Source organism: Pristiophorus japonicus, chromosome 3 (assembly GCF_044704955.1).
Source record: "Pristiophorus japonicus isolate sPriJap1 chromosome 3, sPriJap1.hap1, whole genome shotgun sequence".
NCBI classification, from domain to species: Eukaryota; Metazoa; Chordata; class Chondrichthyes; family Pristiophoridae; genus Pristiophorus; species Pristiophorus japonicus.
Genome location: NC_091979.1, coordinates 47,253,947 through 47,277,415, shown reverse-complemented (window position 1 = coordinate 47,277,415; position 23,469 = coordinate 47,253,947). Strand labels below are relative to the sequence as shown.

The window sequence follows — 23,469 nt, the reverse complement described above, 5'->3', positions numbered from 1 at the left end:
GGCTTTGCGAAAGCGCTGATTCTATTGGCTGATCAAGTTGACTCTGATCGAAGCTGCGGTGTGATTGGCCGGGCTGGCGTGGCCCGCCGGAGCGGGAGCGGGCAGGGGAGATGGCGGAGGCGGCGGCTGTGGCTGTAGCTGCCGCTGGGGAGACGCACAGTGTTGTTCACAGGCAGCTGCGGGATATTGTGCTGGTGCAGCAGCGGAAGATTCGCAGCTTCGGCGAAATGGTGAGGAAACGACCCTCCACCCGCGTATTTCTTTGTGGGCTCCGTTCATCATCATCATCATCATCATCATCATCATCATAGGCAGTCCCTCGGAATCGAGGAAGACTTGCTTCTACTCTAAAAATGAGTTCTCAGGTGACAGAACAGTCCAATACGAGAACCACAGTCCCTGTCACAGGTGGGACAGATAGTCGTTGAGGGAAGGGGTGGGTGGGACTGGTTTGCTGTACACTCATTCCGCTGCCTGCACTTGTTTTCTGCATGCTGTCGGCGATGAGACTCGAGGTGCTCAGTGCCCTCCCGAATGCGTTTCCTCCACTTGGGGCGGTCTTTGGCCAGGGTCTCCCAGTTGTCAATGGGGATGTCGCACTTTATCAGGGAGGTTTTGAGGGTGTCCTTGAAACATTTCCCCTGCCCACCTTTGGCTCGTTTGTCATGAAGGAGTTCCGAGTAGAGCGCTTGCTTTGGGAGTCTCGTGTCAGACATGCGAACAATGTGGCCTGCCCAGCTGCCTGCCCAGCGGAGCAGATCAAGTGTGGTCAGTGCTTCAATGCTGGGGATGTTGGCCTGGTCGAGGACGCTAGCATTGGTGCCTCTGTCCTCCCAGGGGACTTGCAGGTTCTTGCGGAGACATCGTTGGTGGTATTTCTCCAACAACTTGAATGTCTACTGTACATGGTCCATGTCTCTGAGCCATACAGGAGGGTGGGTATTACTACTGCCCTGTAGGCTCTGTTACAGTGTCAGTGGGTGGCATAATCTCCTCTGAGTCGGAAAGTTGTGGGTTCAAGTCCAACTCCAGAGACTTGAGCACATAAATCTAGGCTGACACTCCCGTGCGGCGCTGAGGAAACACTGCACTGTTAGAGCTGCCGTCTTTCGGATGAGACGTTAAACCGAGGTCCCATCTGCTCTCTCAGGTGAATGTAAAATATCCCATGACACTATTTCGAAGAAGAGCAGGGGAGCTATCCCCGGTGTCCTGGCCAATATTTATCCCTCAATCAACATCACTGGTCATTGTCACATTACTGTTTGAGTGGCCTTGATGTGTGCAAACTGGATGCCTCAATCCACATCCCTAAAAAAAAGATCAAGTGGTTATCTCACTATTGTTTGTGGGGCAATCTGTGCACAAATTGGCTAGCGCAATTTAACATTACAACAATAATTACACTTCAAAAGTACTTCAAAAAGACTTCAAGAGTGCTTCGGGAACCTCCCGATTAATGAAAGCTGCTATTCTTTCCTTTCCTTCCTCCCATGATATAAGTGTAGATTGTTGTTGCTATTGCTCAGAAATCAGTTTCTGATCTGCCTCCTGAGTACACCCAAACCCTGCCATGAAGCTACTTTACACTGGGTTGAATTTGCAATAAGAACATAAGAAATAGGAACAGGAGTAGGCCATACAGCCCCTCGAGCCTGCTCTGCCATTCAATAAGATCATGCTGATCTGATCATGGACTCAGCTTCACTTCCCCGCCCGCTCCCCATAACCCCTTATCCCCTTATCGTTTAAGAAACTGTCTATTTCTGTCTTAAATTTATTCAATGTCCCAGCTTCCACAGCTCTCTGAAGCAGTGAATTCCACAGATTTACAACCCTCTGAGAGAAGAAATTTCTCCTCATCTCTGTTTTAAATGGGCGGCCCCTTATTCTAAGATCATGCCCTCTAGTTCTAGTCTCCCCCATCAGTGCAAACATCCTCTCTGCATCCACCTTGTCAAGCCCCCTCATAATCTTATACGTTTCGATAAGATCACCTCTCATTCTTCTGAATTCTAATGAGTAGAGGCCCAACCTACTCAACCTTTCCTCATAAGTCAACCCCCTCATCCCCGGAATCAACCTAGTAAACCTTCTCTGAACCGCCTCCAAAGCAAGTATATCCTTTCATAAATATGGAAACCAAAACTGCGGTGGTAAAAACCAAAAATGTGTGCAGTATAACTCCAGCCTAACTGTCCTGTGGTGGTAACTAATTGTAACCTGGATATTCCTAATATTTTGCCTATAATTTACATTGCTGGACAGATTATTCCAAACATTTGACATTCTTGGTTCCTGCTCCAAATTGAATCCACTAACTTGCATCTAAAATCCTCTGATCGTATGAGTCTGCTTTTACACTATTTGCTAATGCTTTGTGTACTTCATTGGTGCTTGCCCTTTAATTAACTTCTTACTGGGCTATAAGCTATGTTTCTCATTGGCTACGCCAAAACCTCAGCCAATTCACTATGTGGCATTATTAATCCACTCGATCCCCTGCGGCATTGCATGCACATGTATTCAGTGAAACAGGGTTAGAGAGAGGGGCATAATTGGATCAGATGTAATTCAGTCACTATTTTAAAGTTATGCATTCTGTTCGTATTTTTATACTCCTATTATAAATTCGTAAACCCCATTATAATAGAAACGGCCTATGTGTACTTGCCATGCTGTAAGTACACCTTTCGGCTCGTGGTGGCATTGTAACACCTCCACTGGTGGGAGGGTGTAATTACAGCATAACAAGACAGTCGTTTCTATTCTAAATGTCCACATAGGAATATATATGGAAAAAGTTGACAGGAAGTGCTTCCAGCTGCAATACTTTAAATATATTAATATATATACTATTTAATCTCTCTCTCTCTCACACGCAGACCCAATGGTTTTCTTTGTCACCTCTTTATCTGGAGTGGGAGGTGGCTGAGGCCAAAAGCTGAGTTGGAGGGGGAGCCAAGCTGGCTGGAGGCTGAAGTTGGACCTACATCTGCCAGTGACAAGTCCTTCTCTGTTTCTGTGAATCTCTCTCCTTGTGTGTAGCTGCATTTTTTTCACTGTGCTTATCTGTGATTTGATCTTTCTTGCACTCACTCTGTTGTATGTGTATATATATTTCTCTTTATATAATTGTCCACGGAATATATATGGAAAAGGTTGACAGGAAGTGCTTACAGCTCTCTCTGCATTCTTCATTTATTGAATGAGTTGGATAGTGGCTCTAACAAGATAGCTGCAGTAGCAAATGATTCTGTGTAAACTTTCTGGTGTACTGTACAATATTATGCCAGAGACAGAACAGAGCAGTAACAGAAGCTTGCTTATCAAAAAAAAATAGCTCCACTGATGCCTTTTTGAAGGCAAATCATTGAAACTCTTTATAATGTTATACTTTTCTGTTCTTTTCAAAATTGTACTGCAGTATTTAACAATTTATTACTAAATATTTCCCTCAACTTATCATCTGCCAGACTCCATAATCTGCTAGGGCATGACGCTTTGTTACTGATGTTTAGAGGACCACTTTCCATACCTCGGGAGCAAGAGCAGACATCGATGACGAGGTTCAACAGTGCGCCAGCGCATCCTTCGGCCGCCTAAGGAAGAGCATTTTCGAAGATCATGCCCTCAAATCTGGCACCAAGCTCATGGTCTGCAAGGCTGCAGTGATACCTACCCTCCTGTATGGCTCAGAGACGTGGACCATATACAGTAGAACCTCAAATCGCTAGAGAAATACCACAATGTCTCCGCAAGATCCTGCAAATCCCCTGGGAGGACAGACGCACCAATGTCAGTGTTCTCGCTCAGGCCAACATCCTCAGCATCGAAGCACTGACCACACTCGACCAGCTCCGTTGGGCGGGCCGCATTGTTCGCATGCCTGACTCCCAAGACTCCCAAAGCAAGCACTCTACTCGGAACTCCTACACGGCAAGCAAACCCCAGGTGGACAGAGGAAATATTTCAAGGACATCCTCAAAGCCTCCTTGATAAAATGCAACATCCCCACCAACACCTAGGAATCCCTGGCCAGAGACCGCCCTAAGTGGAGGAAGAGCATCCGGGAGTGCACTGAGCACCTCGAGTCTCGTCGCCGAGAGCATGCAGAAAGCAAGTGCAGGCAGCGGAAGGAGCGTCCGGCAAACCAGACTCCCCACCCACCCTTTCCTTCAACAACTGTCTGTGCCACCTGTGACAGAGACTGTAATTCCCGTATTGGACTGTTCAGTCACCTAAGAACTCACTTTTAGAGTAGAAGCAAGTCTTCCCCGATTTCGAGGTACTGCCTATGATGATGATAATTTACTAAATATTTCCCTCAACTTATCATCTGCCAGACTCCATCATCTGCTAGGATATGATGCTTTATTACTGATGTTTAGTTAGGTTTCAGCTTTAACACCATCCAGGGAATCTATTCTATATTCTGCATCTAGACTGGTGTAAAAGGTATAATGTCAAACTATTCTTCTGTCATTACAGATGTGATCTTGCTGTACAAACAAATTGTTTGTTAATGAATTCTGTAATTCCCGCTCCGCAGCAATGATGGGGCCGAGAATTCTTTATATATTTGGAACAACATTGCTTAACATAATACAATGTATTCCATATTTAGATAAGACATAGAGAAGAGGAGTCAGTCAGTAGAGAAGAATTTGAAGATGTTGAGAAGGAGTTGGAGGTGAGAACCTTTAAGCTAATAAAAAGGTAACCATTAACAAGTCTGATCTATATATTTGATATTTAGCTCTTAATCATGTTCTACACCAATGCACGTGTATATATAACATTTGTGAATCTAATTTAAAATATTTATCAGCAACTCATAAAAATAATGACCTTCAAAGCACAACCACAGCACTTGTCATGTGAACTGTATGAATAATATTAAGGCATGCGTTTGTTCAAAATGTCTTTGCTGACCAGTTCCTACTACACATATTCAACCCAACTAACTATTTTCATTCATCATGAGAAAACCTTAAATGATTCTTTACTATGGTGGTTGTAATGTATGGTTCAATAGAACCCCTTCTGCATCATATTTCAAAGTGCCAACATCGTTCTATTGATATTTGTGACAAAAGCAGCTGAGCAATTCTATTAACTCGATCCTGCTTCTTTACAGAATGAAAGACTTGAACATGTTAAAACTAAAGCTTTACTTTCCAAGGAGTCTGAAAAGCTGCAATTTGCACTCGGTGAAATAGAAATTCTAATGAAACAGCTAGAACGGGAAAAGAAAGCCTTTGAAAATGCGTAAGTTTTTTTCACTTGGCTACATAACAACAATGACTATATTTCATAAAGTAATTCATTGGCTGTGAACTGTTTAGGGACATCCTGTGGACATCGTAGGCACTACATAAATGTTGGTTTGTTCTTTAAAATGTGCTCCCTTAGTATTAATTTGGCAATTTTTGGTATTCATTTTACTGTTTTAAAAGGTATAGAACTTGTGATATAACAGGAGTAGAACCTAAATATTAAGTGTATTTATCAGTACACACTTGTTAAAGTATTGCATATTTTATGCTTATTTCATCTTAAATACACAACTGCTACATTAGTCTTGAAGATATGGCGCAACTAGTTTTAAATATGACTTTCAGGTTAATCTTCTGTATGATTTTATTCTTATCTGGTGCTGGCAGTCTTGGCCTTCATAAGAACATAAGAATTAGGAGCAGGAGTAGGCCATTTGGCCCCTCGAGCCTGCTCCGCCATTCAAGTAGATCATGGCTGATCTGATCCTGGCCTCAAATCCACTTCTGCACCCTCTCCCCATAACCCTTGACTGCCTTATCATTCAAAAATCTGTCGATATCACCACCTTAAATACATTCAATAACCCAGCCCCCACAGCTCTCTGAGGTAGAGAATTCCAAAGATTCATCGTCCTCTGAGAGAAGAAATACCTCCTCATTTCCGTTTTAAAAGGGCGATCCCTTATTCTGAAACTATGCCCTCTAGTTCTAGATTCCCCCAATAGGGGAAACATCCTCTCTGCATCTACCCGGTCAAGCCCCCTCAGAATCTTAATACGTTTCACTAAGATCACCTCTGTCTTCTAAACTCCAATGTATAGTCCCAACCTGCTCAACCTTTCCTTTTTTAAAAATTTGTTCACTGGATGTGGGTGTCGTTGGCAAGGCCAGATTTTATTGTCCATCCCTAATTGCCCTTGAGAAGATGGTGGTGAGCCACCTTCTTGAGTCGCTGCAATCCGTGTGGTGATGGTACTTCCACAGTGCTGTTAGGGAGAGAGTTCCAGGATTTTGAGCCAGCGACGATGAAGGAACAGCAATATGTTTCCAAGTCAGGATGGTGTGTGGTGTTCCCATGTGCTTGCTGCCCTGGTCCTTCTAGGTAGTAGAGGTCACGGGTTTGGGAGGTGCTGCCGAAGAAGCCTTGGTAAGTTGCTGAAGTGCATCTTGTAGGTGGTACACATTGTAGCCACGGTGTGCTGGTGGTGGAGGGAGTAGATGTTTAAGGTGATGGATGGGGTGCCAATCAAGTGGGCTGCTTTGTCCTGGATGGTGTCGAGCTTCTTGAGTGTTGTTAGAGCTGCACTCATCCAGGCAAGTGGAGAGTATTCCATCACACTCCTGAGTTGTGCTTTATAGATGGTGGAAGGGCTTTGGGGAGTCAGGAGGTGAGACACTCGCTGCAGAATACCCAGCCTCTAACCTGCTCTTGTTGCCACAGTATCTATGTGGCTCATCCAGTTAAATTTCTGGTCAATGGTGACCCCCAGCATGTTGATGGTAGGGGATTCGGCAATGGTAATGTCATTGAATGTTAAGGAGCGGTGGTTAGACTCTCGCTTGTTGGAGATAGTCATTGCCTGGCACTTGTGTGGCACGAATGTTACTTGCCACTTATCAGCGAAGCCTGAATGTTGTCCAGGGCATGCTTTATGCGGGCATGGACTGCTTCATTTCCTCGAGCCTGCTCCGCCATTCAATAAGATCATGGCTGATCTGATCCTCCCTCAATTCCACTTCTCCACCTGCTCCCCATAACCCTTGACTCCCTTATCATTTAAAAATGTGTCTATCTCCACCTTGAATATATTCAATGACCCAGCCTCCACAGCTCCCTGGGGTAGAGAATTCCAAAGATTCACGACTCACTGAGAAGAAATTCCTCCTCATTTCTGTCTTAAATGGGTGACCCCTTATTCTGAAACTATACCTCCTGGTTCTAGATTCCCCCATGAGGGGAAACGTCCTCTCTGCATCTACCCTGTCAAGCCCCCTCAGAATCTTATATGTTTCAATACAATCACCACTCATTCTTCTAAACTCCAATGAGTATAGACCTAACATACTCAACCTTTCTTCATATGACAACTCCTTCATCTCGGGAATCAACCTCGTGAACCTTCTCTGAACTGCCTCCAATGCAAGTCTATCCTTCCTTAAATAAAGAGACCAAAACTGTACGCAGTACTTCAGGTGTGGTATTACCAACGGCCTGTACAGTTGTAGCAGAACTTCACTATTTTTATACTATATCCCCCTTGCAATAAAGGCCAACATTCCATTTGTCTTCCTGATTACTTGCTGTACCTGCATGCTAACTTTGTATGTTTTATATACAAGGACCACTATATCACTCCGTACCACAGCATTTTGCAATCTCCCCATTTAAATATTTTTATTTTTCCTACCAAAGTGGATAACCTCACATTTTCTCACATTATACTCCATCTGCCAAATTTTTGCCCACTCACTTAGCCTATCTATTTCCCTTTGTAGATTCTTTGTGTCCTCCTCACAACTTGCTTTCCCATCTATTTTTGTATCATCAGCAAACTTGGCTACATTACACTTGGTCCCTTCATCCAAGTCATTAATATAAATTGTAAATAATTGAGGCCCCAGCACTGATCCCTGTGGCATCCCACTAATTACAGCTTGCCAACCTAAAAATTACCTATCTATCCTGACACTCTGCTTTCTATTAGCCAATCCTCTTTCCACGCTAATATATTACATCCAACCCCGTGAGCTCTTACCTTGTGCAGTAACCTTTTAGCTGGCACCTTTCTGGAAATCGAAATACATGACATTTACTGGTTCCCCTTTATCCACCCTGCTCATTACATTCTCAAAGAACTCCAATAAATTTGTCAAATATGATTTCCTTTTCATAAAACCATGCTGACTCTGCATGACTGCATTATGATTTTCTAAATGTCCTGCTACTACTTCCTTAATTAGGCTAACTGGTCTATAGTTTCCTGCTTTCAGTCTCCCTCCTTTCTTAAATATGGGCGTTACATTTGCGGTTTTCCAGTCCGCTGGGACTTATCCAGGGAATTTTGGTAGATTACAACCAATGCATCCACTATCTCTGCAGCTACCTCTTTTAAAACCGTAGGATGCAGGGGACTTGCCTATCTTTAGTCCCATTAGTTTGCCGAGTACTTTTTCTCTAGTGATAGTGATCATTTTAAGTCTCCCCACCCAAATAGCCCCTTGATTATCAATTATTAATTGCTTTTAGTGTCTTCTACCGCGAAGGCTGGTACAAAATATTTATTCAAAATCTCTGCTATTTCCCGGCTTCCCATTATTAATTTTGGAAACTATTCCGTTTCACCATCAGCACAGCCTGTTATATTGAAATGTTGATGGGATGCCATGAATGGAGTTAGTCCGGTTGTTGTCTACAGAAAAACATTGTTGCCTGCAGAAGCTCAGGAATGGAATAAGAAGGGAAGAGAAGAAATACTATTATAAAGACAATTTAGAAGCTTAAGGAAGGAATAGGTAAAACTAATGATCGAAAAGGGAAAACACTGCAGGAAATATATTTAGGTACCATGATGTGTGACTTTTGAAGCAGCAGAAATAATTGAAATTATGTTGGATAAGTTTGCCATCTTTGGGTTAATGGCAGCCTGATGAGTACTATGCGAGTTAAAATTTCATGAGATTAAAACGAGGGAATAGATTTTCCTCCCCTGTGGTGATTCTTCCGGAAGTGCGGCTGGGGTGGGGAGATGGTTCTTCACCTGCTGCTGACCCAGGTGGATTTATCTCATTGAAATATTTGGTGGAATATAAGTGGGAATTCTGGTGGTACTAGTTAGCCCTAGTACGGTAAGGGGAGGGGAGGAAAGGAGTGTTGCTTCCAGGCCCTGGGCACTTGCAACAATGGTGCATGGCTGGTTGCTGAAGAAGGCAGCAATATTATTTATTATTAGGCACGCTAGCCAAGTTCATTTGATCAAACTAGATTCCGCTCTGTTTGTAGACCATTTGAAATTTAAATCCCTCTCTGCTTTCTTAGCAATGCTATTCCAAGGACACCCTCAAAGCCTTCCTGATAAAGTGCAACATCCCCACTGACACCTGTGAGTCCCTGGCCCAAGACCGCCCTAAGTGGGGGAAGTGCATTCGAGAGGGCGCTGAGCACCTCGAGTCTCAACGCCGAGAGCATGCAGAAATCAAGCGCAGACAGCGGAAAGAGCGTGCGGCAAACCAGTCCTACCCACCCCTTCCCTCAACGACTATCTGTCCCACCTGTGACAGAGTCTGTGGCTCTCGTATTGGACTGTACAGCCATCAAAGAACTCACTTCAAGAGTGGAAGCAAGTCTTCCTCGATTCCGAAGGACTGCCTATGAATGATGATTGAATGATTCCAATAATGTACTTGGTGCCCGATGGCATTTGAATACACCCATCCAAATATGGCAGGGAGCCTGCCAATTGGCTTTCAGTTGATTTTCCTTCCCTGCCCTCACTTGATAACCCCTGAAAATTGGTGGTAGTGGGGAGGAAAATCTAGCCCATGGCCTTTGACAGATATATTGTATTCCAGTACCCTCGGCTATGAGTCAGAAGGTTGTGGGTTCAAGTCTCACTCCAGAGACTTGAGCACAAAAATCAAGGCTGACACTCCAGTGCAGTGCTGAGGGAGGCCTGCACTGTCGGAGGTGTCATCTTTCGGATGATACATTAAACCGAGGCTCCATCTGCTTTCTCAAGTGGACGTAAAAGATCCTATTTTGAAGAAGAGCAGGGGGAGTTCTCCCTGGTGTCCTGGCTAATATTTATCCCGCAACCAACATCACTAAAACAGATTATCTGGTAATTCTCACATTGCTATTTGTGGGAGCTTGCTATGTGCAAATTGACTGCTGCCTTTCCTACATTACAACAGTGACGACACTTCAAAAGTACTTCATTGACTGTAAAGTGCTTTGGGACGTCCTGAGATTGTGTAAGGCGCTATACAAATGCAAGCCTTTTTTTAATTTGAAACCCCTAATTTTAATGGGATTAGGCTGGATTGTTCTTTGTCGGCCGGCACGGATACGATGGGCCGAATGGCCTCCTTCTGTGCTGTAAATTTCTATGATTCAATGAAGACTCAAGGTTGAACACTAAAATGGTCCCACGGCCAACCACAGGGCTCCAGCTACATCTTCTGAGCCATAAAGGCCATCTCTACAGCACACTCCGGAACTGTTGACTTTAAAACTCAATATCGAACCTGCCTGTTTAAGTGCATTCTTCTATTGTGTGAACTGTTGTGGAGAATGCCAATGAGATTGTTGGAGCCGAGCGTGTATTATCTTTAGCACTCAATTTGGTAACTTGGGGTCCCCTCCATGGCTGGCACTGTGATTGCACTCAGGTCAGATAACCCCTTTCATCTTTGCAACATACATAATCCAGATTTGATCTACTGTACAGTGGAACCCTGATTATTATAATGTAAGGGACCTTCCTCCAACAAGTGGGTGATAGAAATTGGCAGACAATGAGGAGTTCCTGAGGTGCTCTGTTAATTTGCTGCTCTAAAGTTCTTCCACCTACTCAGTCACGCACCTCCATTGATCCTGCAGACAAGATTATTTGGTACCATACAGCTGATCCACTGGATAATTCATCAGCCCACAGCTGAGTAACGTAGCCTGCTTCTCCTGCTATCTGACCTGAGTGCAATCACAGTGCCAGCCATGGAGGGGACCCCAAGTTACCAAATTGAGTGCTAAAGATAATACACGCTCGGCTCCAACAATCTCATTGGCATTCTCCACAACAGTTCACACAATAGAAGAATGCAATTAAACAGGCAGGTTCGATATTGAGTTTTAAAGTCAACAGTTCCGGAGTGTGCTGTAGAGATGGCCTTTATGGCTCAGAAGATGTAGCTGGAGCCCTGTGGTTGGCCGTGGGACCATTTTAGTGTTCAACCTTGAGTCTTCATTGAATCATAGAAATTTACAGCACAGAAGGAGGCCATTCGGCCCATCGTATCCGTGCCGGCCGACAAAGAACAATCCAGCCTAATCCCATTTTCCAGCTCTTGGTCCGTATCCTTGTAAGTTTCGGCAATACAATGCATATCGGAGTACTTTTTTTTTTAATGTGGTGAGGGTTTCTGCCTCTACCACCCTTTCAGGCAGTGAGTTCCAGACCACCATCACCCTCAGGGTGAAAAACATTCCCCTCAAGTCCCCACTAAACTTCCTCACAATTAGTTTAAATCTATGACCTCTCTGCTAAGGGTCCTTCCTATCCACTATCTAGGCCCCTCATAATTGTATACACCTCAATTAGGTCTCCCCTCAGCCTCCTCTGTTCCAAAGAAAACAACCCCAGCCTATCCAATCTTTCCTCATAGCTAAAATTCTCTGGTCCAGGCAACATCCTGATAAATCTCCTCTGTACACCTCCAGTGTAATCACATCTTTCCTGTAATGGTGACCAGAGCTGCACACAGTACTCCAGCTGTGGCCTAATTAATGTTTTATACAGTTCAAGCATAACCTCCCTGCTCTTGTATTCTATGCCTCGGCTAAGAAAGGCAAGTGTCCCATATGCCTTCTTAACCACCTTATCTACCTGTCCTGCTACCTTCAGGGATCTGTGGACATGCACTCCAAGGTTCCTCTGTTCTTCTACGCTTCTCAGTATCCTACCATTGTGTATTCCCTTGCCTTGTTAGCCTTCCCCAAATGCATTACCGAACACTTCTCCAGATTGAATTCTAATTGCCACTGTTCTGCCCACCTGACCAGTCCATTGATATCTTCCTGCAGTCTTCAGCTTTCTTCTTCATTATCAACCACATGGACAATTTTAGTATCATCTGCAAACTTCTTAATCATATCCCCTACATTCAGGTCTAAATCATTGATATAGAAACATAGAAAATAGGTGCAGGAGTAGGCCATTCGGTCCTTCGAGCCTGCACCGCCATTCAATGAGTTCATGGCTGAACATGCAACTTCAGTACCCCATTCCTGCTTTCTCGCCAAACCCCTTGATCCCCCTAGTAGAAAGGACTACATCTAACTCCTTTTTGAATATATTTAGTGAATTGGCCTCAACAACATTCTGTAGTAGAGAATTCCACAGGTTCACCACTCTCTGGGTGAAGAATTTCTCCTCATCTCGGACTTAAATGGCTTACCCCTTATCCTTAGACTGTGACCCTTGGTTCTGGACTTCCCCAACATTGGGAACATTCTTCCTGCATCTAACCTGTCTAAACTCGTCAGAATTTTAAATGTTTCCATGATATCCCCTCTCATTCTTCTGAACTCCAGTGAATACAAGCCCAGTTGATCCAGTCTTTCTTGATATGTCAGTCCCGCCATCCCGGGAATCAGTCTGGTGAACCTTCGCTGCACTCCCTCAACAGCAAGAATGTCCTTCCTCAAGTTAAGAGACCAAAACTGTACACAATACTCCAGATGTGGCCTCAACAAGGCCCTGTACAACTGCAGTAACACCTCCCTGCCCCTGTACTCAAATCCCCTCGCTATGAAGGCCAACATGCCATTTGCTTTCTGAACCACCTGCTGTACCTGCATGCCAACCTACAATGTCTGATGTACCATGACACCCAGGTCTCGTTGCACCTCCCCTTTTCCTAATCTGTCACCATTCAGATAATAGTCTGTCTCTCTGTTTTTACCACCAAAGTGGATAATCTCACATTTATCCACATTATACTTCATCTGCCATGCATTTGCCCACTCACCTAACCTATCCAAGTCACTCTGCAGCCTCATAGCATCCTCCTCGCAGCTCACACTGCCACCCAACTTAGTGTCATCCGCAAATTTGGAGATACTACATTTAATCCCCTCGTCTAAATCATTAATGTACAATGTAAATAGCTGGGGCCCCAGCACAGAACCTTGCGGTACCCCACTAGTCACTGCCTGCCATTCTGAAAAGTATCCATTTACTCCTACTCTTTGCTTCCTGTCTGCCAACCAGTTCTCACTCCACGTCAGCACATTACCCCCAATCCCATGTGCTTTAACTTTGCACATTAATCTCTTGTGTGGGACCTTGTCGAAAGCCTTCTGAAAGTCCAAATATACCACATCAACTGGTTCTCCCTTGTCCACTCTATTGGAAACATCCTCAAAAAATTCCAGAAGATTTGTCAAGCATGATTTCCCTTTCACAAATCCATGCTGACTTGGACCTATCATGTCACCTCTTTCCAAATGCGCTGCTATGACATCCTTAATAATTGATTCCATCATTTTACCCACTACCGATGTCAGGCTGACCGGTCCTCCTTTCTCTCTCCCTCCTTTTTTTAAAAAAGTGGGATTACATTGGCTACCCTCCAGTCCATAGGAACTGATCCAGAGTCTATGGAATGTTGGAAAATGACTGTCAATGCATCCGCTATTTCCCAGGCCACCTCCTTAAGTACTCTGGGATGCAGACCATCAGGCTCTGGGGATTTATCGGCCTTCAATCCCATCAATTTCCCCAACACAATTTCCCGACTAATAAGGATTTCCCTCAGTTTCTCCTTCTTACTAGACCCTCTGACCCCTTTTATATCTGGAAGGTTGTTTGTGTCCTCCTTAGTGAATACCGAACCAAAGTACTTGTTCAATTGGTCTGCCATTTCTTTGTTCCCCGTTATGACTTCCCCTGATTCTGACTGCAGGGGACCTACATTTGTCTTTACTAATCTTTTTCTCTTTACATATGTATAGAAGCTTTTGCAGTCCGTCTTAATGTTTCCTGCAAGCTTCCTCTCATACTCTATTTTCCCTGCCCTAATCAAACCCTTTGTCCTCCTCTGCTGAGTTCTAAATTTCTCCCAGTCCCCGGGTTCACTGCTATTTCTGGCCAATTTGTATGCCACTTCCTTGGCTTTAATACTATCCCTGATTTCCCTTGATAGCCGCGGTTGAGCCACCTTCGCTTTTTTATTTTTACGCCAGACAGGGATGTACAATTGTTGTAGTTGATCCATGCGGTCTCTAAATGTCTGCCATTGCCCATCCACAGTCAACCCCTTTAGTATCATTCGCCAATCTATCCTAGCCAATTCACGCCTCATACCTTCAAAGGTACCCTTCTTTAAGTTCTGGACCATGGTCTCTGAATTAACTGTTTCATTCTCCATCCTAATGTAGAATTACACCATATTATGGCCACTCTTCCCCAAGGGGCCTCGCACAACGAGATTGCTATACCATAGAAAACAAGGGACCTAGTACTTAAACCTGTCGATCCCCACTGGATCCATACTTCCAGTCACAAAAACGCCCATTTTGGATACAACTTGGCACTTTGCCTTGGATTCCATGGGCTTTTACTTTCGTGACCAGTGTGCCATGTGGGTCCTTATCAAAAGCCTTGCTAAAATCCATATAGACTACATCAAATGCACTACCCTCATTGAATTTTTTTGAGGAGGTAACAAGGAGGGTCAATCAAGTTAGTCAGACACGACAACACAAAAGCAAAATACCGCGGATGCTGGAATCCGAAAAGAAACGGAATGCTGGAAATCTCAGCGGGTCAGGCAGCATCTGTGGAGAGAAAAACAAAATTAACATTTGGGTCGGCGACCCTTCGTCAGAACTGCCGAATGTTCGAAAAGAGCACATTTTTAAGCACTGAAAGGGGGAGGGGAAGAAAGAACAAAAGAGAGATTAAAGAGCCGAAAGAGTACTAGGTCTCTCTAATCTCTTCTGCCTTCCACCCCATCATAGACTTTCTTGTTCTTTCTTCCCCTCCTCCTTTCAGTGCTTAAGAATTTGTTCTTCTCGAACATTCGGCAGTCCTGACAAAGGGTCGTCGACCTGAAACGTTAACTTTGTTTTTCTCTCCACAGATGCTGCCTGACCCGCTGAGATTTTCAGCATTCTCTGTTTTTAGTCAGACACGACCTTTCCTTAACAAACCCATGCTGACAGTCTTTGAATAATCCGTGTCTTTCTAGATGAAGATTTATCCTGTCCATCAGAATTTTTTCCAATAATTTTCCCACCACCAAGGTTAGGCTGACTGGCTTGTAATTATCGGTCTATTCCCTTCTCTCTTTTTAAACAATGGTTCAACGTTAGCAGTCCTCCAGTCCTCCGGCACCATACCTGTAGCCAGAGAGGATTGGAAAATGATGGTCAGAGCCTCTGCTATTTCCTCTCTTGCTTCTCTTCACAACCTGGGATGCATTTTATCTGACCCTTGGGATTTATATACTTTCAAAGATTCTAAATCCCTTATTACTTCCTCTCTCACTGCTTATTTAATCTTAATATTTCACACTCCTCCTCCCTGATTGCAATGTCTACATCGTCCCTCTCTTTTGTGAAAACAGACGCAAAGTATTCATTAAGAACCATACCCACTTCTTCTGCCTCCACACACAGGTTACGTTTATGTTTTCTTTTCGGCCCTACTCTTATGTTATCCTCTTGCTCTTAATGTATTTATAAAACATCTTTGGATTTTCCTTGATTTTTACTTGCCAATTATTTTTTCATGTCCTTTCTTTGCTTTCCTAATTTTCTTTTTTAATTTCACCTCTGCACTTTCTATACTCCTCTAGGGTTTCTGCAGTATTGCGCCTTTGGTATCTGTCATAAGCTTCCCTTTTTTTTCTTTATCCTACGGTGTATGTCCCTTGATTCCAGGGGGTTCTAGATTTGTTAGTCCCAACCCTTTTTTTTTAAGGGAACATACTTGCTCTGAGCCCTCACTATCTCCTTCTTGAATGCTTCCCACTGCTCTGACACTGATTTACCTTCAAGTAGCTGTTTCCAATCCACTATGGCTAAATCACATCTCGGCTTAGTAAAATTGGCTTTTTCCCAATTTAGAACTTTTATTCCTGGTCTATCCTTGTCCTTTTGCAGAACTACCCTAAATCTAACTGAATTATGATCTCTAGCACCAAAGTGCTCTCCCATTGATACCCCTTCCACGTGTCCAGCTTCATTACCTAACACTGTCCAAAACTGCCCTCCCTCTTGTTGGGCTTGTTACATACTGGCTAAAAAAAGTTCTCCTGTTTGCATTTTAAGAATTCTGCACCCTCTATACCTTTCACACTAATTTTATCCCAGTTAATATTAGGGTAGTTGAAATCCCCAAATATTACATCCCAATTGTTTTTGCACTTCTCAGTAATTTGCCTACATATTTGTTCTTCTATCTTTTTCTCTGACTGGGGATCTATAGTACACTCCCAGCAGTGTGATCGCCCTTTTTTTGTTCTTCAGTTCAACCCATATGGCCTCATTTGATGATCCTTCTAACGTATCATCCGTCCTCACAGCTGTAATTGTTTTTTTAATCAATACTACGACCCCCCCCCACTCTTTTATCCCCCTCTCTATCCCGACTGAAAACCATGTAACCATGCCTGTCCTTCTTTTAGCTATGTCTCAGCAATAACTATAATATCATAGTCCCACGTGTCTATCTGTGCCCTCAGCTCATCTCAGCCTTATTCCCTACACTCCTTTTATTGAAGTATATACAATTTAGCACTACCAATCTCCCTTGTTGTCTATTTGGTAGCCTTCGTTTCCTCTGCCTTCCAAGCCCGCTTACTAATTTTTTTGCCTTCCATTTCAGCTTTGTTTCTCTCTCTCCTGAATCTACTAGCCCCCCTCCCCACAAGGATATTGGTCCCGGCCCAGTTGATGTGCAACTCGTCCAGCTTTTACAGGTCCCACCTCCCCCAGAAATAGTCCCAATGCCTCAGGAATCGAAAGCTCTCCCTCCTGCACCATCTTTCCAGCCACGCATTCATCTTTGGTAATCTGATGGTTGGCGCTGCTGCCAGGTTCAGTAGCTGGAGTTGCAGGTGAGTACGTAGAATATCTGTGAGCTGGTGGATCAATAGACGAGTGTACAGCATCAAGTAACTTCACTGACAGGATCAACAAAGACGAGTGCAATTGAGAATTAGTGTTCATTTCTAATTTTTGAGGGTAATAGGAACATGTATAACTAACATTTATGGCCCTTTTTTGAGGAGGACAGATTAACTGATCTTTACTTGCAATCAGTTAACACTACTGTGGGCACTATTATGATTTAGCCTTATTTCAATAAATTATTTTCATTATGCTTTTATAATGCAAATATGTCTCTCTTTCTGTTCTTTATGAAGATTGGAAAGCATTAAAAACAAGGCATTGAAGGAGTCAACCAAAAATGACAAGTTAATCAGCAAATGCAATGGTAAGTCATAGTGCTGTTCGAAACTGCATATTTTATTGTATGGAATATTTTACAAGCAACGTTCCCCCGACGGTCCGCGGGCGCGCATCCATCAAGAGGTTCCGTGCAGGCCGTGCAGGGACACAAAAATTAGAGGAAACATTGCTTACAAGCCACGATTTATTTTCTGAAAACCTATGAAGTTTAAAGAATAAGTGAACCTGCTAACATTTGTAATTTTGTTCTCCTCCCACCTTGCCCGCGCGCACACTTTGTGGGCAGGAACAGCGCAACAAAAATGCGTTATGTCTGCCCAGGTTCGTAAGTACCTACAACTCCTGTCCCTTGTCATTATCGTGGTCTGGAGGTAGCCCCGGTGCAGTCCCACCAATTGCCTTGGACTAGCACTAGAAAGCAGGGCAGGAAACAGGAGTTGCAGCTCCATGTCTGAGAGCCTTGCACCTGTGTTTCTGGCCATTGGCCTTGGGACCGTCAGCCTGCTGTGCAGCAATCCAGAAGGACCCAAGATCTAGTTGGTAAATTGTGTACCTTCTGAAACCTATCTTTTGGGGTCCTCTTCAACCTGCTACTGGGCGTCTTTGTGAGGCACTCTGCATCTGGTTGCCCACTGCAATGACAAGGTGCAAAAATGGAAGAATACTGAAGTCCCAAACAATGGTACTTACCATGCTGATAAACGGTGAAATTTCACCAAAAATGATAGATGCTGGAAGTAGAAGGATATTTCATTTATTTCCAAACCGTGATGAAACACATGCCTGTTGGTTATAGCATGCAGATTGTAGGAATGGCAGGTTTTATATTTCCTGAAATATGTGTGGTAGATTTTGCAAGGGAATAATTCAGCAGGTCGAGAAAATAGATTTAGAGAGAAACAAATTATTTGTGATAACTAAATATTTTCTTTGCAGAGATCGAGAGTCAGATAGAAAAACAAGATGATATTTTGAGTACCAAAGAGGATCAGATTAAAGAACTTTGTCATCTACTTGAAAAGCAGAAAGATGTATTGAAGTAAGTGTGTAAACCTTTCTGCAGGAGGGCTTTCATGTGTTCAGGTGAAAAATATTTTTAACATTGTAAAGGGACTGATTTTCTGTTCTGTACATAGGCAACAGGTTACTGACTTTGAAATACAGAAACAGCAAGATGCTTATATAGCACGTGTACTGGAAGAAAAGAAGAGGAAAACATTTGGGAAGTTTCATCGTGCCCCTAAGTAGCAGTGTCCACAGAGACTTGTAAATAAACTTAAATATTTCTTCAAATATTTCATTAGCGTTTGGCAACTGATTACATTTTGAATTGTTGTGGTGAAACATAGAAACATAGAAAATAGGTGCAGGAGTAGACCATTCGGCCCTTCAAGCCTGCACCGCCATTCAATGAGTTCATGGCTGAACATGCAACTTCAGTACCCCATTCCTGCTTTCTCACCATACCCCTTGATCTCCCTAGTAGTAAGGATACATCTAGCTCCTTTTTGAATATATTTAGTGAATTGGCCTCAACAACTTTCTGTGGTAGAGAATTCCACAGGTTCACCACTCTCTGGGTGAAGAAGTTTCTCCTCATCTCAGTCCTAAATGGCTTACCCCTTATCCTTAGACTGTGACCCCTGGTTCTGGACTTCCCCAACATTGGGAGCATTCTTCCTGCATCTAACCTGTCTAAACCCGTCAGAATTTTAAACGTTTCTATGAGATCCCTTCTCATTCTTCTGAACTCCAGTGAATACAAGCCCAGTTGATCCAGTCTTTTTTGATATGTCAGTCCCACCATCCTGGGAATCAGTCTGGTGAACCTTCGCTGCACTCCCTCAATAGCAAGAATGTCCTTCCTCAAGTTAGGAGACCAAATCTGTACACAATACTCCAGGTGTGGCCTCACCAAGGCCCTGTACAACTGTAGTAACACCTCCCTGCCCCTGTACTCAAATCCCCTCGCTATGAATGCCAACATGCCATTTGCTTTCTTCACCGCCTGCTGTACCTGCATGCCAACCTTCAATGACTGATGTACCATGACACCCAGGTCTTGTTGCAACCCCCCTTTTCCTAATCTGTTACCATTCAGATAATAGTCTGTCTCTCTGTTTTTACCACCAAAGTGGATAAGCTCACATTTATCCAAATTATACTTCAGCTGCCATGCATTTGCCCACTCACCTAACCTATCCAAGTCACTCTGCAGCCTCATAACCTCATAGAAATTGATGCTAAGCTCAACATATAGTTGCCCTAGCAGTCTCCTGCATTGTAATGGACAAAGCGGAGCCAACAGAATATCAAATGGAAAAGCAAAATACTGCGGACCTGAATCCTTAATTCTGTTTCTCTCTCCACAGATGCTGCCTGACCTGCTAAGTATTTCCAGAATATCAAATGGATTGGCCATTACACGACCTGTTCTGGTCATCTGGTGTTAGTTTTCCTGTTCATGCTCCTGATGACTTGAGGCACATTTTTTTTTAAGCAGCGAATTAAGTGAAATACAGTGAAACTTGTACAAATTGGGAATCTATGGGCTCAATTTTCCCCAGTGATTTGCGCCGTTTTTTTTGAGCAGGCTGGTTTTTTTGTCCTAAATTAAAAATCCAGTTTCCCCAATCAATTTGCACCAGTGTAACTCAGTTAGTTACGATTTCTTTAGGTAAGTTTTTTTTTCATCCAAAGGGGGCGTAACCAGCCACCTACACCAATTCTGGCCATTTAGTGAACTTTGGGCAGCTGATAGTTACTCCATTTATGCTTAGGCCAGCATATGTGGCCTCTCCAGAAAACCCTTGTGGAGAGTTAAAGAAATCGGCGCAGGTAATTAAATCGGAGGCCATTCAGCCTGCGCTAGTGGCGGGAAGCGGAGCGGACCGGGAAGGCACTCGGGGCCAGGAGAGGGTCGGCGGGGGAGGGAGCGGAGGGACTGGCAAGCTTGGAATTAAGTAGGGAGAACTAACAGTTAAACTCCTTCAGTCCAATTAAATATACTTTGCCACGTTATCGGAGGTTGCCCCCAGGCACCGATCTAGGCGCCTTCTCCGGCCGCATACAAATTTAGCCTGAGGCTTTAAACCGGTAGTAGGCCCAACAAAAGTAAAACAAGAAATAAGTCCGATCTTATTATTAATAATTAAAGGGGCCTCCCATGCGACCAAACCTCTGATTCACAACACGGTGGAGCCATATAAAAATTAAAATTATAAAAAATAATAATCGGCGGTTTCGGCCGTATACAGGCGGGCTCCAACAAGCAGTGGCAGACAAATAGTCGATTCAACGGCAGTAAATAAGCAGCGGACCCAATCTCCTCCGATTTTAAAAGCTGCATTAAATCAACTTCTCCCCCAGACAATTTAAGTACAGTTTACAAAAGTATAAATTAGTAAATTTATAAAATCGGGACACAAACGCACAAGACAGCCTGCAGACTGCTGGGACGAATCGGCATTCGGTCTAACAGTGAATACAACTCCCCAGTTCCAGCAGACTCTTTAAAAATGGCCGATTGCCAACTCTGAGCAGTACTGCGCATGCGCGTCCATTGCAGCGATGTCAAAAACGTAAGTTCTTTTTCCCACGCATGCACAGAAGGCCCAGCTGCATTTCTCGGAGCAGACAGCAGGCTCCACCCCCACGAGGCGACTGGCCACGCTGCGCGGCTCTGGATTGTAGTATAAAGATCGGGGAAAGTTAGTACAACAATTTCTGCCGCATTTCTGGACCTAAAAACCCAGCGTGACTGGCAATACGCCAGAAAATGGGCTTGGGCAAAATTGAGCCCAATAATTCTATTCCTATGCCACAGTTTATCATGTGTATTGCCTTTAACTGTATTTGTGTCCTGTTCGATCAGAAATGATGGGGACTCATCAGCACTCTGTCTTGGGCTCAGTGTTTTAGAAACAGGTTTACCAACAGTGTAATTTATGTCACTGACTACAGTTGTATTAATACTGAAACATGTAAAGACTGATGTAAGATTTAAGCATTTTTCCACATCAAGCATCTTATTTGGGCTTTTGCTTTGGTTGCTGCAGCCCTGGACCTAAGTTTTAGTGATATTCACTATTTTGAGCAGTGTTAATACAGATTAATAAAAATAAAGGTTAATCACTGGTAACTTTTTCTGGTGTGTATCTGGTAGCCCCTATATTGATGACACTTATTGAAATGACTAGATCCTTCATTGTCAAGGATAACAAACATAAAGTTATCAACTTACTATGTTGCATAAATAACCAGCGCTGTCCTGGGACCCATCATTCAGATCTCTTTGAAAGTTGATCTCTCTGTAGCTGCAATTGTTATGGTTTGTTTTAAGAAGGTCGCTATGCCAAAAACAAGTTTGACATTTTATTCAAAAGACAAAAAAATGATTTGCCACTGCAGAGGATGCTAATTAAATAGATTTCATTTCCTTGGTCTTGTGCTCAATAGATCGTTGAAACTAAATTGTCAGTAGTAACATGACATTTCTGTCACTCCCACTGGAAGTGCAGTAACTCCCACTGGAAGTGTAGATATGAGTTTATACAAAAATTAGTTTGGTTATAATTTCTAAGATGTTTGTACAGCTGAATTGTATCTTTTAAAATAGTTTATGCCAAATGGTTTGGTTTACTTTGGTTATTGACATTGAACTGTGGTAGTTTAAGATATTTAAAATTAATCATGGTTTACCAAAACAGAAGATTTTGAAAAGAAATTAAGGTTCTAATAAGAAATAGGAACAGGAGTAGGCCATACGGCCCCTCGAACCTGCTCCGCCATTCAATAAGATCATGGCTGATCTGATCATGGACTCAGCTCCACTTCCCTGCTCGCTCCCCATAACCCCTTATCGTTCAAGAAACTGTCTATTTCTGTCTTAAATTTATTCAATGTCCCAGCTTCCACAGCTCTCTGAGAGAAGAAATTCCTCTTCATCTCAGTTTTAAATCAGCGGCCCCTTATTCTAAGATCATGCCCTCTAGTTCTAGTCTCCCCCATCAGTGGAATCATCCTCTCTGCATCCACCTTGTCAATCCCCCTCATAATCTTATACGTTTCAATAAGATCACCTCTCATTCTTCTGAATTCCAATGAGTAGAGGCCCAACCTACTCAAACTTTCCTCTTGAGTCAACCCCCTCATCCCTGGAATCAACCTAGTGAACCTTCTCTGAACTGCCTCCAAAGCAAGTATATCCTTTCGTAAATATGGAAACCAAAACTGCACGCAGTATTCCAGGTCTGGCCTCACCAATACCTTGTATAGCTGTAGCAAGACTTCCCTGCTTTTATACTCCATCCCCTTTGCAATAAAGGCCAAGATACCATTGGCCTTCCTGATCACTCTCTGTACCTGCATACTATCCTTTTGTATTTCATGCACAAGTACCCCCAGATCCCGCTGTACTGAAGCACTTTGCAATCTTTCTCTATTTAAATAATAACTTGCTCTTTGATTTTTTTCTGCCAAAGTGCATGACCTCACACTTTCCAACATTATACACCATATCTGCCAAATTTTGCCCACTCACTTAGCCTGTCTATGTCCTTTTGCAGATTTTTTGTGTCCTCCCCATACATTTCAACATTTCTTTTCCTCCCATCTTTGTATCGTCAGCAAACTTGGCTCCGTTACACTCAGTCCCTTCTTCCAAGTTAATATAAATTGTGAATAGTTGGGGTCCCAGCACTGATCCCTGCGGTACCCCACTAGTTACTGGTTGCCAACCAGAGAATGAACCATTTATCCCGACTCTCTGGTTTCTGTTAGTCAGCCAATCCTCTATCCATGCTAATATATTGCCCCCAACCCCGTGAACTTTTATCTTGTGCCGTAACCTTTTATGTGGCACCTTATCAAATGCCTTCTGGAAGTCCAAATACACCACATCCACTGATTCCCCTTTATTCACCCTGTTTGTTACATCCTCAAAGAACTCCAGCAAATTTGTCAAACATGACTTCCCCTTCATAAATCCATGCC

The 23,469-nt window shown here is 43.4% G+C and overlaps 1 protein-coding gene across 3 annotated transcripts; it reads left to right on the top strand.

Moving 5' to 3' along the window:
• Positions 1-96: 96 nt before the first annotated feature.
• On the top strand, positions 97-21,621 carry LOC139259723 (spermatogenesis-associated protein 24-like). 3 transcript variants are annotated; one of them, XM_070875332.1, is made up of 7 exons: positions 97-230; positions 4,628-4,693; positions 5,141-5,271; positions 17,430-17,500; positions 18,412-18,514; positions 18,612-18,741; positions 19,848-21,621. In XM_070875332.1, exons 1-6 carry the CDS (start codon positions 111-113, stop codon positions 18,721-18,723), a joined length of 603 nt encoding a protein of 200 aa, XP_070731433.1. In that variant the 5' UTR covers positions 97-110; the 3' UTR covers positions 18,724-18,741; positions 19,848-21,621. The 3 variants fall into 3 exon arrangements, with proteins under 3 accessions (XP_070731433.1, XP_070731435.1, XP_070731434.1); XM_070875334.1 differs by lacking the exons at positions 18,412-18,514; positions 18,612-18,741; positions 19,848-21,621 and adding an exon at positions 16,889-17,120; XM_070875333.1 differs by lacking the exons at positions 17,430-17,500; positions 18,412-18,514; positions 18,612-18,741; positions 19,848-21,621 and adding an exon at positions 16,889-17,221.
• The last annotated feature ends 1,848 nt before the right edge of the window (positions 21,622-23,469 follow it).